The sequence below is a fragment of the Podarcis filfolensis genome, assembly GCF_964270895.1.
Source record: "Podarcis filfolensis genome assembly, chromosome: 12".
NCBI classification, from domain to species: domain Eukaryota; kingdom Metazoa; phylum Chordata; class Lepidosauria; order Squamata; family Lacertidae; genus Podarcis; species Podarcis filfolensis.
Window position 1 is genome coordinate 49816130 of NC_139614.1, and position 12722 is coordinate 49828851.

Sequence of the window (12722 nt, forward strand, 5' to 3'; positions counted from 1 at the left end):
CAAGGAGATGAATAACCATACAACCTTTAGAAGAAGTCTGAAGGCAGCCCTGTATAGGCAAGTTTTTAAATGTGCAATGTTTTACAGTCATACCTCATGTTACGTTTGCTTCATGTTACGTTCTTTCAGGTTACGTCCCGTAGCGACCCGGAAGTACCGGAAAGGGTTACTTCTGGGTTTTGCCGCTCACACATGCGCAGAAGCACAAAATGACATCACACCCATGTGCAGATGCACCGCTGCGGGTTGCGCTATTTTCAGGTTGCGAACGAGCTTCCGGAACAGATCCCATTCGCAACCAGAGGTACCACTGTATTATGTTTCGATATATGTTGGAAACTGCCCAGAGTGGCTGAGGCATTATTATTACATTGTTGTTGTGGTGGTGGTTGTGGTTGTTGTTGTTAAATAGGATGTCCCTGTTTTCATCAGAGAAATGCTGGAGGGTATGAGGTTAATGCAGAATGGGTGGGAAATGGAAAAACCCAGCCAATTAATTAGGAACTCTGAGTCTGAAATTTTATATAGAGAGATTTCAGTAGAAGTGGATGTGAAAACAGCACTCCTGAGATTGTTATAGGTTCACTAAGGTAAAGGACATTTCTGTGCAACTGTTTATTGGCAAGGAACAGAGACCCTGTGGGCGGAGCTAAAACATTTCCAGATTCCGTGCCCATGTAAACAATGATCAGTGGTTCTGAATAAGTCATTTACAGTCATACCTCGGGTTGCGAACACTGCGGGTTGCGTGTTTTCGGGTTACGGACCGCGCCAAACCAGGAAGTACCGGAACAGGTTACTTCCGGGTTTCGGCGCTCGCGCATGCGCAGAAATACTAAACCACACTTTGCGCATGCGTAGAAGTGCTGAATGCGGGTTACAAACATGCCTCCCGCACAGATCACGTTCGCAACCCGAGGTATGACTATATACTGTATATCTCTATTTAAAGTAGAGATTGCAAAGATGGCACTCTCCAAATTTTGATGGGCTGCAGCTCCCATCACCCCTGACTGCTGGCCATGCTGGGAAGAGTTGATGGGAGTTGAAGATAACAGCATCTGTTTCTAAACCAACCAACCAACCTCTTCCTCCATCCCCATTCCACTCCCCAAAATGATAGACAACACTGACTAAATTAGGATCCTGCAATGCCTGGTAGAGTCGATCTTCAGATCAGGATAGAGCTGGGGTAGAAGAGAAAGCTTTTCAGATATTCCTGTCTACAGCAGATTGTGATGCCCTGGCAGTCTGTGTTGCAGTAGCAACATTAGACACCACTATGCTTTTTTTTAAAAAAAGTACATTTCGTTTGCTCTATATCTGCATTTAGCTGATAACTTTTGGTTCCTTATCAAGGAGCCAATAATTATGGAAATGACTTTTGGGGGCTGGAGAAATCTCAGTGGGGAAAATGACAGGGAGCCAAGTGATCTGAAACACAGTAGTAGGTTGTGACAAGAAAACATTCAGTAGCTGGGTGTTTCAGTCTAAATGGGGGCACACAGTTCTCTGTCCTTCCCAGATGGAGACATGGGAAATTTCAGAAGCAGCGTTCAACAGATGGCGCTCTCCCTCGTTCTTTGGCAACAACCTCTGAGATCCAAGCTTTCGTCAAGAAACCGGGGGAAATGGAGTTTGAAGTCTCAGACTGGTGGCAGGCAATTGAAATTAAAGAGATATGTAGCATTGCACATGGCGAACACATGTTTATTTGGGCCTGCACTCACCACAAGCCAAACCGCGCGCGCGCGCGCGTGTGTGTGTGTGTGTGTACACTCTCTCACTCACACACACACACACACAGATTTCTTTTTCTGGGGGGACGCAAGGGGACGCATACCCCTAAACATTTAGTGAATCTTTGTACTTTTGTCCATTTACTGTATTTATTTTTCCCTATTTGAACTATAAAACAGTGATTTTCTTGAGTCAAAATGAGAGTACCCCCTAAACATTGTGGTGTTTTTTTTTTAAAAAAAGTACTCACTCTGTGTGTGTGTGTGTGTGTGTGTGTGTGTGTGTGTGTGTAAAATCAGGAACTCCATGAAACTAGGGGGTGGGGGGGTGGCAGCGGGGAATGAAGCCAGGAAACATCACTAATTATTTTATTTTTTAACAGATTGCAAGCACAAACAAGACTGTGTAAACGAAACTAGAAATGCTACTGTCAAAACAGGACCCCGTTGTTTTTTTTTAAAAAAAACCAAATGCCACCACAACAAAAACAGTGGTTATTCCTTATGACGGAAGGTGAGAGGGGCCCTTTCCCACCACCCTCACTCTGTCCTCAGCTTGCCATGCCTGCCTGTCTCCCTGCTTACAACCACTTCAGGTGCTTTGCCCGGCTGCCAGCTTCCTGGCTGCTTAACCTCAACGTTGCTCCCGTCAAAGTACTGCATTTTTCACCCCATAAGACACACCTGGCCATAAGACGCACCTAGTTTTTAGAGGGGGAAAGCAAGAAAAAAATGTTCTGCGCAGAGCATGTAAGCAGCTCTCGCTTTTCTTGCTTTAAAGCAAGCAAAGCGAGAGCCGCTTACATGGCTTCTTTCCCGCTTTTCGCAACTCTCACTTGGCTTGCCCATCCCTCCTCCCGCCTCGCTGTAAAGCACGGTGACACTGGAGGAAGAAGAGGAGGAGGAGACACCGGGACAGGTGCTTTGCTTGCTTTACAGCGAGGTGGGAGGAAGGATGGGCAAGCAAAGCGAGAACTGCGTAAAGCGGGACAGAAGCCATGTAAGCAGCTCTCGCTTTGCTTGCTCCCGTCCGTCCCTCCTTCCGCTTCGCTGTGAAGCCAGCAGAGCAAACTGCGCAGCTATCGCTCTCTCTGAAGCCAGCAGAGCAAGAGCGATGGCTGCACAGCAGCTCTTGCTCTGCTGGCTTCACAGCGAGCGACGGACGGGAGCTATGGCTCTGGCTGTGGAGGCATCCCTCAGCTTGCAACTGCAGCGGTAGCCGAGGGATCCCTCTGCCGCCCAGTGCATTTGCTCCATAAGATGCACAGACATTTCCCCTTTTTTTAGGAGGAAAAAAGTGCGTCTTATGGAGCGAAAAATACGGTAATTGGGGAGGAGAGAAAATTAGCATCAGTTGCCTCGACCTCCACCTGCTTTTGTCTCTGGCTCCACCTGCTGTTGACCCTTCAGCTTTCCATCCCACCATCCCTAATGGGAACCAGCCTCCACGGATTCCTTTAGTCGCCAACCATTTGTGTCTCCTAACAAGCCCATCGCCCTTCTTGGTTAGACACCTGTAACCGTCGTCCTCCTTAACAGCAGTGGCGTTGTCGCACCTCACCCCAAACTTGTGCAACTCCAGGTGTTAACCCAGGGTTCGTGTTTCCTTCTAGAATTGAAGGTCGCATCCCTAGAAACTTGCCTGTGGAAGCAAGTCTTCAATTACTGGTTATCATTGTGGCATAGATTACCAAACCATTACCTTGCCCAATGCTTATGGCGAGATGAATTCTCCAGCCTTTGGACTAGCAGAATTCATGCCAAACTCCTGAGTTATGGAATCTCTCCCTCAGATTCCCTAAAACTAGACCAAATCACTGCTCAGAGACTGATCCGCCAAAGATTGGATGACATCGATTTACAGCGAAATTATACGCTGGGGGGAGGTGTTTGTTCGCCCCAGAACATTGGTATCACTTTAACTTACTGCGTTCCATCATACCTCTCCTCCCTTTCGACTGTTGCACATAGACTGGCCTTCACCAAAGCGAGGTTTAACGTTTTTCCCTCCAATGTCCTGAGACATAGGTTCTCAAAGGGTCAAGCCCCCGCCGTGTGCGAATGTGATAAGGTGTCGCCGGAGTCGCTCCAGCACATTATGTTCACTTGCCCCTTGTTTAATGTGCTACGGGCAAATTTGTTGGGATCAATCATACAGAAACTAGAGGGTACCCCACCAAAATTCCACCTTGCCCAAATCTTGCAGGACAAGGATACCCACACGACCCTGAAGGTGGCTAGGTTCCTAGTTGCTGTCCTTTCCCAAAAGCGACGCCAAGGAGCTCTACAAGCTAATTAAGGCGTAGTATGCCTTTCCATTTCATAGTATTTTATTGTTATAGTAGTGTTTTAGCGATTGCTTTTTTTTTTCTCCTTACGGCACAAGCTGTTATTTATGTGCTGTTTTTACCTGTATGGGCCTATGGCCGTAATAAATGATATTCTTCAGAATGAGGTACAGCAGAGATGGCGGTGCCTTTAGGATATACGGTTTATTTACACATATGTACATACCAGCCGGGACGCGGGTGGCACTGTGGGTTAAACCGCTGAGCCTAGGACTTGCCGATCAGAAGGTTGGCGGTTCAAATCCCTGCGACAGGGTGAGCTCCCGTTGCTCAGTCTCTGCTCCTGCCAACCTAGCAGTTTGAAAGCACGTCAAAGTTCAAGTAGATAAATAGGTACCGCTCTGGCGGGAAGGTAAACGGTGTTTCCGTGCGCTGCTCTGGTTTGCCAGAAGCGGCTTAGTCATGCTGGCCACATGACCCGGAAGCTTTACGCCAGCTCCCTTGGCCAATAAAGCAAGATGAGCGCTGCAACCCCAGAGTTGGCCACGACTGGACCTAATAGTCAGGGGTCCCTTTACCTTTACCTAAATACCAGCCAGTTAAGGGAGAGATGCCCACCCATTTGTCGTCCAGCACAGAGCCACTTCTTTTGTCACCTTAATGATCTGTACTTAGAGGGTCATTATCACACCAGGAAGCTGTTAGAATTCATGCTCTGTGATTGCAGTCATGGGATTGTTGTCTTTCACATGACGGTATATGTTTTGACTCCACAGAGTGGGAAGTGATGGAGACAGGATGTTTGTGTTACTGTGTTCCGTGAAGTGGGACTATTGTCTTTTGTTCTCTCTCTTTGCTGTTTGGTGCTAGAAAGAGAGGGAGCCATGTTGCAGTGCTTCGTGTGTGTTTATATGTAAATAAAGTAGATTAGCCAAAATGCTGAGTTGCTGAGATCTGTTAAGCAAGCTGCGCAAACTCTGCGGATCCCTAAGTGTGCCGATGTCTGTTGGCATCAGTTGCTGTGATGTTCGGGCTGAAGAAAGCTTATGAAGCTCCCGAACGATCGACCAGGAGGGAGAGAACATGTCAGTCAGGCATGTGTCTCTACCAGGGTCCTACTAGAGTATAGGCTGAGCTCCTGACAACAGCTAGCCTGGCTATTCCAGGATTTTGAATCCTTGCTTAGATTTTAACACTTACTGTAACCAGGAATTAGAAGGGTCTCGGCATGCGGCCTACACCCCTCCCCAAATTATAACAGCGTGTTGAACTTCATTATTTTCTAAAAGGCTGTGTCCGGATCCAGCCCCCTAACCCGAGAAATGAGCGCTGCACCTTTTCATCAATTTCCCACTATAGTAAAGTCTTTCCAAGTTAAGGAAACCATTGGCTAGGACCAGGAAGAGCTTTAAGCTTCAGTTTTTGAGTTTTTGCTTACTAACGCAATCCTGTTGTCAAAGTTCTTCCTCCTTCCCCTTTCCACACCCTGAACAAAGGACATTCCTGGACAATGAATAGCCAGCAAGGATATTCTTTTGGTGCCCCAATGGCCCTCTTGTTAACATATTAACATCAGCTATTTGTGCCTCAAAGCTCTTAGAATCATAAAGTGAGAACAGACCCAAAATAAATAAAATAAAATTCCTAGCATTATGAGAATCCTCCATCAGAGACCACTAAATTCTCAAACTTGGGTTCCCAACTGTTGTTGGACTACAGTTCCCATCATCCCTAACCCCTGGTCCTGCTAGCTAGGAGTGATGGGAGTTGTAGTCCATCAACAGCTGCGGACACAAGTTTGAGAAACGCTATACATGGTTTTCACACTCAAATAGCTCAAGTTGCACAAGCCAAGGGCAAATTTACTATCAAAGAAGTAGCTCCAAGATAACTCAAGTAAACCTTATGCCCAAGTATCCCACATTAGAAAGAAATTAGAGGATTAGATCGAGATTACGTAAATCCGTTTTAGTTCCCATCCCTATCAAGTACAGTGGTACCTTGGGTTACAGACGCTTCAGGTTACAGACTCCGCTAACCTAGAAATAGTACCTCGGGTTAAGAACTTTGCTTCAAGATGAGAACAGAAATTATGCTGTGCGGCGCAGCGGCAGCAGGAGGCACCATCAGCTAAAGTGGTACCTCAGGTTAAGAACAGTTTCAGGTTAAGAACGGACCTCCAGAACGAATTAAGTTCTTAACCCGAGGTACCGCTGCAGTGGGGTTTGCAGATCTGACTAAAGCCCCTCCCCCACGAGAAAACCCGAGCTTTTTCTCTCTCCTCTCAAGCTCTGCCATTGCTGTTCTCGAGGCCTGACTTTTAATGTTTAATTTGATCCCAAAGTCAGTGGACTTTGCCCACCTGGTTGCTGCAGCTAAACAGCCCAGACAAAAGACAAGAAACTGGAAGTCCCCACCTGGAGAAGTCTTCAGGATGCTTTTGCCGTGCTCCAGTGCGGGCTAGGAAACCAACCGTTGGCAGGTAAGTACTATGGTCTGTTAACCATCTTAAACAAATAAATAAATCACTTCCTCCTGTGTCTATGCCAACCTTCCTCCAAGGCACTCAAAGCAGACCTCCAAAGGTTCCACACTAACCTCAAAGAGCCGTCAGGGAGGCTGTGGAAGGGAGTTGCCTTGTAGCCCCCAAGCAACTTTCATGCCTGAACGGGGATTCGAACTCAGACCTTCTTTGTCTGAGCTCAAGGAAAGCCAATCTAGAGTCCTACAGATGTTGTTGCACTCTAGCTCCGATCAACCTTAGCCAATGGTAAGAGATTGATAACTTTCTTGTCCATGGTTTTTGTCTCACCCTCTTCTAAAGCCATCCACATCAGTGGCCGCCAGTACTTTTTACAGGAGCAAACTGATTTTAAATCCATTTTAACATCTCTCCCCATCCTTCTCCCCTTTTAACGCACCTCCTTCAACCTTCCTTGATATCTGGTTTGTTGGAATGTCTTGAATTCGTACCTTCAGAAGCTTCTTTTTAATATACCACCAGGTGAGAGGGTGCAATGATGCTGATTTGCTGACATGGACAGAAGTCCCAGCATGAGATCACGGGCTTCCCAGAGATTGTCTAATACTTCGGAGTCTCCGGGGAGAAAACAGAATTTTGGAGCTGCACCTCTGGGAAGAATGTCCGTTTCGGAATTAGTGGTTCAGTAAGGAGAATGCCTTTAGCATTTTTTTTAAGAGTGGCTTTAATTACTTATTTCCTGGTGTTGCTTTTTTCCCTTGACTTTCTTTGATAGGTAAAGTGTTATTTTGCTATACAAGCAACGCAAAGTGAAAATGAAAGGGCATCAATCACTAAAGCCAAAGAAACAGTCTCAATAAGGGGCAATTCCTCAACCCTCATGCCACCTCCAAACAGCAAAAAAAAGCAGGGAAACTTTTAACTAACTGTGCAGGGGATCTCAGCTGAACATCTGAACAGCTTATTTTGAACAACATTACTGGAGGAGCTTGGCCATGGGATAAGGAATTTCTGGATAAGACAGCATGATAGTAACCAAATGCTTTGCGGAGTCTCTGTTTTAATCCCGGTTCCAGCTGACGGGAAAAACAGCCTCTGAGAAGTGAAAGATACTCCACACTCCACATACCTCCCAAACTGTCTCCCCACAAGACCAAACACAGCCTCTCCCTTCCCTTTCCACTAAATTACTGGTGGTCCGGGAACAGCAACAACAAACGGCTAGAGAGAGATGGAGGTGGGGTTCAATTCTGTCAATTTGTCCCTTTCCCTTTGTGTTGGCTAATAGCATGCCAGGGTGCAGGGACATACATTGGTACCTCGGGTTACAGACACTTCAGGTTACGTACGCTTCAGGTTACAGACTCCGCTAACCCAGAAATAGTACCTCGGGTTAAGAACTTTGCTTCAGGATGAGAACAGAAATTGTGCTCCGGCGACGCGGCGGCAGCGGGAGGCCCTATTAGCTAAAGTGGTGCTTCAGGGTAAGAACAGTTTCAGGTTAAGAACGGACCTCTGGAACGAATTAAGTACTTAACCCGAGGCACCGCTGTATGGAAGATGTAGTTCTCATAAGGCACAAGTGGGGAACCTGTGGCACTTTGGGTAGTGTTACCAGACGTCCCCGTTTCCCGGGGACAGTCCCCAGATTTGAGACTAAGTCCCTGGACAAATTCCATCCCCGGAATGTCCCCGGATTTCATCTAATGTCCCCGGGAAACACAGCGGTGGCAGTCTCAGCAGCCCAGAGCAGTTGGCTCTGGCTGGCTTCAGGAGCTGCTCAGAAGTCCCCATATGATGGTGGTGCAGGGGCTTTAAGATGCAGCTTCTGGACTGCCTCCGCCTTCCCTGACCCCAGCAACTAAGCTGCGAAGGGAGGCTTCATGCTGTCTATCGGAGCAGCCTCCCAAATCCTACTTGCGTGCAAGCAGGAGCGGGCAGGGATCTCTCAGCTGTGTGAACTTTGAAAAGATGCTGGATTGAACTTATGTGGTCTCTAGCTGTTATGATAAAGATAACTGGGATTAAAATTGCTTAAGTCATAAAATTTAAAAAGTTGATTGGAAAATAAGGTGTTAGTTAAAAGGAATGTTAAGAGATTAGGATTTGCTGGATTAACAATTTGAACTAGAAAACAAGAAGGGGAAGTATGAGGAAGTCAAAGAAACATGTTACTGAAAAATTGTTATTGAAATTGATTTGTTTTTAATATTTTTCTTTTTCTTTTTGTGTTTGCATAAAATTGGAAAACTTAATAAATATTTATTAAAAAAAAAAGATATCTCAGCTGTGAAGGAAGGCTTCACGCTGCCTATCGGAGCAGCCTCCCAAATCCTACTTGCATGCAAGCAGGAGGGGGCAGGGATCTCTGTTAGGCAACGGGAAGCCTCCCTTCCCAGCTGAGGGATCCCTGCCCCCTCCTGCTTGCACACAAGTAGGAATCGGATTGGGGCTGCTCCGATGGGAAGGGAAGCACTGCACTGCCTGAGAGATCCCTGCTCCCTCCTGCTTGCACGCAGGTAGGAGTTGGGATGGAGCTGCTCCGAAAGGCAGTGTGAAGCCTCGCTTACCAGCTGAGGGATCCCCGCCCCTCCTGCTTGCACACAAGTAGGAATGGGATTGGGGCTGCTCTGATGGGAAGGGAGGCATTGGGCTGCCCGAGCCTCACCGCCGCCTCCACTCTTGGCCCTCTTTCTCCGCCTTCCATGCCTGACCCACCGCACACTGCTTCCCCACCACCACCACCACCGAAGAACCAACAACTCAGGGGCTGCACAGGCTCATGGAGAAAGGAGATAGAAGCCTCGGAGGAAGGGGAAACATGGCGGTTTAGGTCAAGGCAGCGGCCGCCCCTCAGCCACCACCATCGCTGCAGTATCAACGTCCCGAAAGCATAGTGATTAATTAATTAATTAAAGTGTCCCCGGATTCATTGGAAAAAAATCTGGTAACCTTAACTTTGGGTGCTGTTGGACACCAACTCCCATAAAACCTAGCCAGCACTGGGCGGAAGTGATGGGAGATGTCATCCCAAGTGGCCATGAGTTCCACAGGTCGGCCAGTCCTGTCCTAAGGGCTCCCCAGGGAGGTGGTATGACTGGTTCATTTTTGTTTCCCTGAGGTCTGTTTTCCTTATTGCAGGTATCAGAATATATCAGAAAATGCTTCCACAACTGAAGAGAAGCCAAAGGTGAGCGAGAAGGCCAAAGAGGTTTAAATTAGACTGTGAACTGCCCTGTAATCATTGGATGAAAGGCGGTATATAAATTTAATAAATTGACCTATTCCTCCCTCACCCCAACAGCGTACGAATCAATATGGCTATCCTGACCCAGCAATGTCCTCTCACACAGAGACGAACCACACTGCAAACAAAACTCTGCCTCCCTCTTGACACTCTGCTTCTTTTGCAGAATATATATTTAAATAAAACTTCCTCTTCCACAAAATTCAAAGGGTGCAGGGGTTCCGCACCTATTTAGAAGACATATAAAGGCAGTTTTAAAAAAAACTGTTTAAAGTTTTATTATGTTTTTCCATATGTTGGAAGCCGATGGGTGAGGTAAAAATATTATTATTATTATTATTATTATTATTATTATTATTATTATTATTATTATTATTATTATTTAGGGCATTGGTACCTGAACAGAGGCACCAGGTTGCCCCCAAGATTGTGGGGGCCCAACAGCCTTTAAACAAATATTGAGGGGACCGACATGCCTTTGGCCCCTAGAGTTGGCACACCTGGACCCAAATATGGGGTTCAGGGAGGTGGATAATGTTGAAAATAAATGGGTATTGCATTTTTTAAAAAAAAATAGCTGTCCAGATCATGAATAATCATGGCAAGGAGAGTCGTTCAAGTGTAACAGGTCACCTGACTGGAGAGTGAAGTTCGAAGCGAGACAAGGTTAAACATTGCCGGACGAGTCTTTTGCCCCAGTGGCATGTGCTGAAATAACAGAATATATAGATATATGGTGTAGCTGATAAGTCCGTTCTTTGTTACGGTTTCAGGTCCTAGAGAGAAGGCTTCTGCAGAAGGCCCCAGCAGATGGGTCTGGCCCCGAATCAGACATCATCCAAAGCAATGACCACAGAGCCCCCAGGAGCAGATCCGCGGAGAATTTCACCCTCCGACAAACAAGAGAAGTGAAGAACAAGAGCTCTGATTCCCAAGCTAGCATTGACTCCCCAAAAGCTGCATCCTCACCAAGCCTTGGCAGATTTCTTGCCAGAACTTCAGCTGCTGACCTTCCTAGGAAGAGCCAGATTGAGTCCCGCAAAATGGCAGCCACCCACCAGCCGAGCGCTGGCTCCAAGCCTGCTTCCTTGCTCCTTTCCCAGGGAAAAAGCAGAAGAGAGGGGAAGTACGACGTCATCACCCACCTGCAAGAAAACAAATCGGACAGCGAGGTGGGTGCCCTTTCTTATTCCAAAGAGTGTGAGGGAGGGGCAAGAATCCTGAAAGATACTCAGAATCGAGTGTGGATTTCATGCTCTTTATTCAGCTTATAAGGGACGCGGGTGGCGCTGTGGGTTAAACCACAGAGCCTAGGACTTGCCGATCAGAAGGTCAGCAGTTCGAACCCCCGTGACGGGGTCAGCTCCCGTTGCTCAGTCCCAGCTCCTGCCAACCTAGCAGTTTGAAAGCACGTCAAAGTGCAAGTAGATAAATAGGTACCGCTCCGGCAGGAAGGTAAATGGCGTTTCCGTGTGCTGCTCTGGTTCGCCAGAAGCGGCTTAGTCATGCTGGCCACATGACCTGGAAGCTGTACGCCGGCTCCCTCGGCCAATAAAGCGCCGCAAGCCCAGAGACAACCACGACTGGACCTAATGGTCAGGGGTCCCTTTACCTTTACCTTATTCAGCTCATAGTAGTGAGGGAATGAAAGTTCCCCCAAAATATCTGCTTTATATACATTATTTACACAATGGGTCCCACGTGATTGGCTAATTCCGGGATTCTCCTGTAGGCCAATCAGGTTGCGGATTCACTTCCACCTGGAGCTGGATTGGGTGGCTCCTGTGGACCAATCATTCTGCATTCTGAATCCTATTGTTCTAGGACCAATCAGGCTGCTGCATTTTGGATCCTATTCAACTCAGTACATAACAAATCCTGTCTGAAATCTTGGAAAGCTACGGCCAGTTAGTGTTTACAGTACTGAGACAGTTGGACCCAGTGGGCTAACTTATACTAAGGCAGCTTCCCAGGTCCCATTTTCAATCATAGCTCAGCTGGTAGAGCACGAGACTCTTTAATCTCAGGATTGTGGGTTCGAATCCCATGTTCGGTCAAAGATTCCTGCATTGAAGGGGGTTGGACTAGATGACCCACGTGGTCCCGTCCAAATTCTATGATTCTGTGAATCCCTGGCCGCTTTAAATGGTTTGTCAGCCATCTTGATTCAAAATGGCGTCCAGTTGTATCCAAACGTAGATGGAGACCTGCTCCCTGATGCCACGAGCCATCGTCCAAATTTGGTTACTATGGACGGTATTCCTAAATGTTAGACCTGTTGAAATCAACACACCTCGCTTAATGTGTTCTGTTTCTTCCTGAGGTCTTGAGACTTCAGCAAGTGACTTCACACCATGCCCATTGGCCTCATAACACACCTTGTCTTGTCACTTTGTCACCATCCAGGAAGCGCTACTCACAAGGAGAAAGAAGGCATCTCCTCTCCCTTCGACAACGCTTGGTGCAGCTGCTACCTGCGCCTCAAGAAAAGTCAACAGCTGTGAGTGAACTAATGTGTTTTGGTCCCTGGGGGGGAACCCTTCCTTTTCCCAACCATGATCTAGTCAAGATTTGGCATACAGTCATACCTCGGGTTAGATGCGCTTCAGGTTGAGCGTTTTCAAGTTACGCTCCGCGGCAACCCGGAAGTAACGGAGCGCATGCACAGACACTCAAAATGACGCCACGTGCATGCGCGGAAGCAGCAAAACATGACTCGCGCATGTCTTACGTTTTACTCAGGATGTGAACGGAACGGATCCCGTTCGCATCCAGAGGTACCACTGTAATGACATGTCCCCAAGCAATCGTGTCACCTCAAGAACCTGTAAAGGTAAAGGGACCCCCTGACCGTTAGGTCCAGTCGTGGCCGACTCTGGGGTTGCGGTGCTCATCTTGCTTTACTGGCCAAGGGAGCCGGCGTACAGCATCCGGGTCATGTGGCCAGCATGACTAAGCCGCTTCTG

At 47.4% G+C, this 12722-nt stretch overlaps 1 protein-coding gene across 1 annotated transcript in view; it reads left to right on the forward strand.

Moving 5' to 3' along the window:
• The window catches only part of LOC310746412 (uncharacterized protein), a gene marked incomplete at its 3' end in the record, with an annotated part of 30605 nt that extends 18341 nt beyond the window's left edge, over positions 1-12264 (forward strand). The window contains exons 2-7 of the mRNA XM_083580126.1: positions 2123-2253; positions 6372-6509; positions 7032-7194; positions 9651-9699; positions 10530-10928; positions 12163-12264. Coding sequence (XP_083436252.1) covers positions 7064-7194; positions 9651-9699; positions 10530-10928; positions 12163-12264 — 681 coding nt within the window. The 5' untranslated portion in view covers positions 2123-2253; positions 6372-6509; positions 7032-7063. The remainder of the gene's footprint in view (positions 1-2122; positions 2254-6371; positions 6510-7031; positions 7195-9650; positions 9700-10529; positions 10929-12162) is intronic.
• Between the last annotated feature and the right edge of the window lie 458 nt (positions 12265-12722).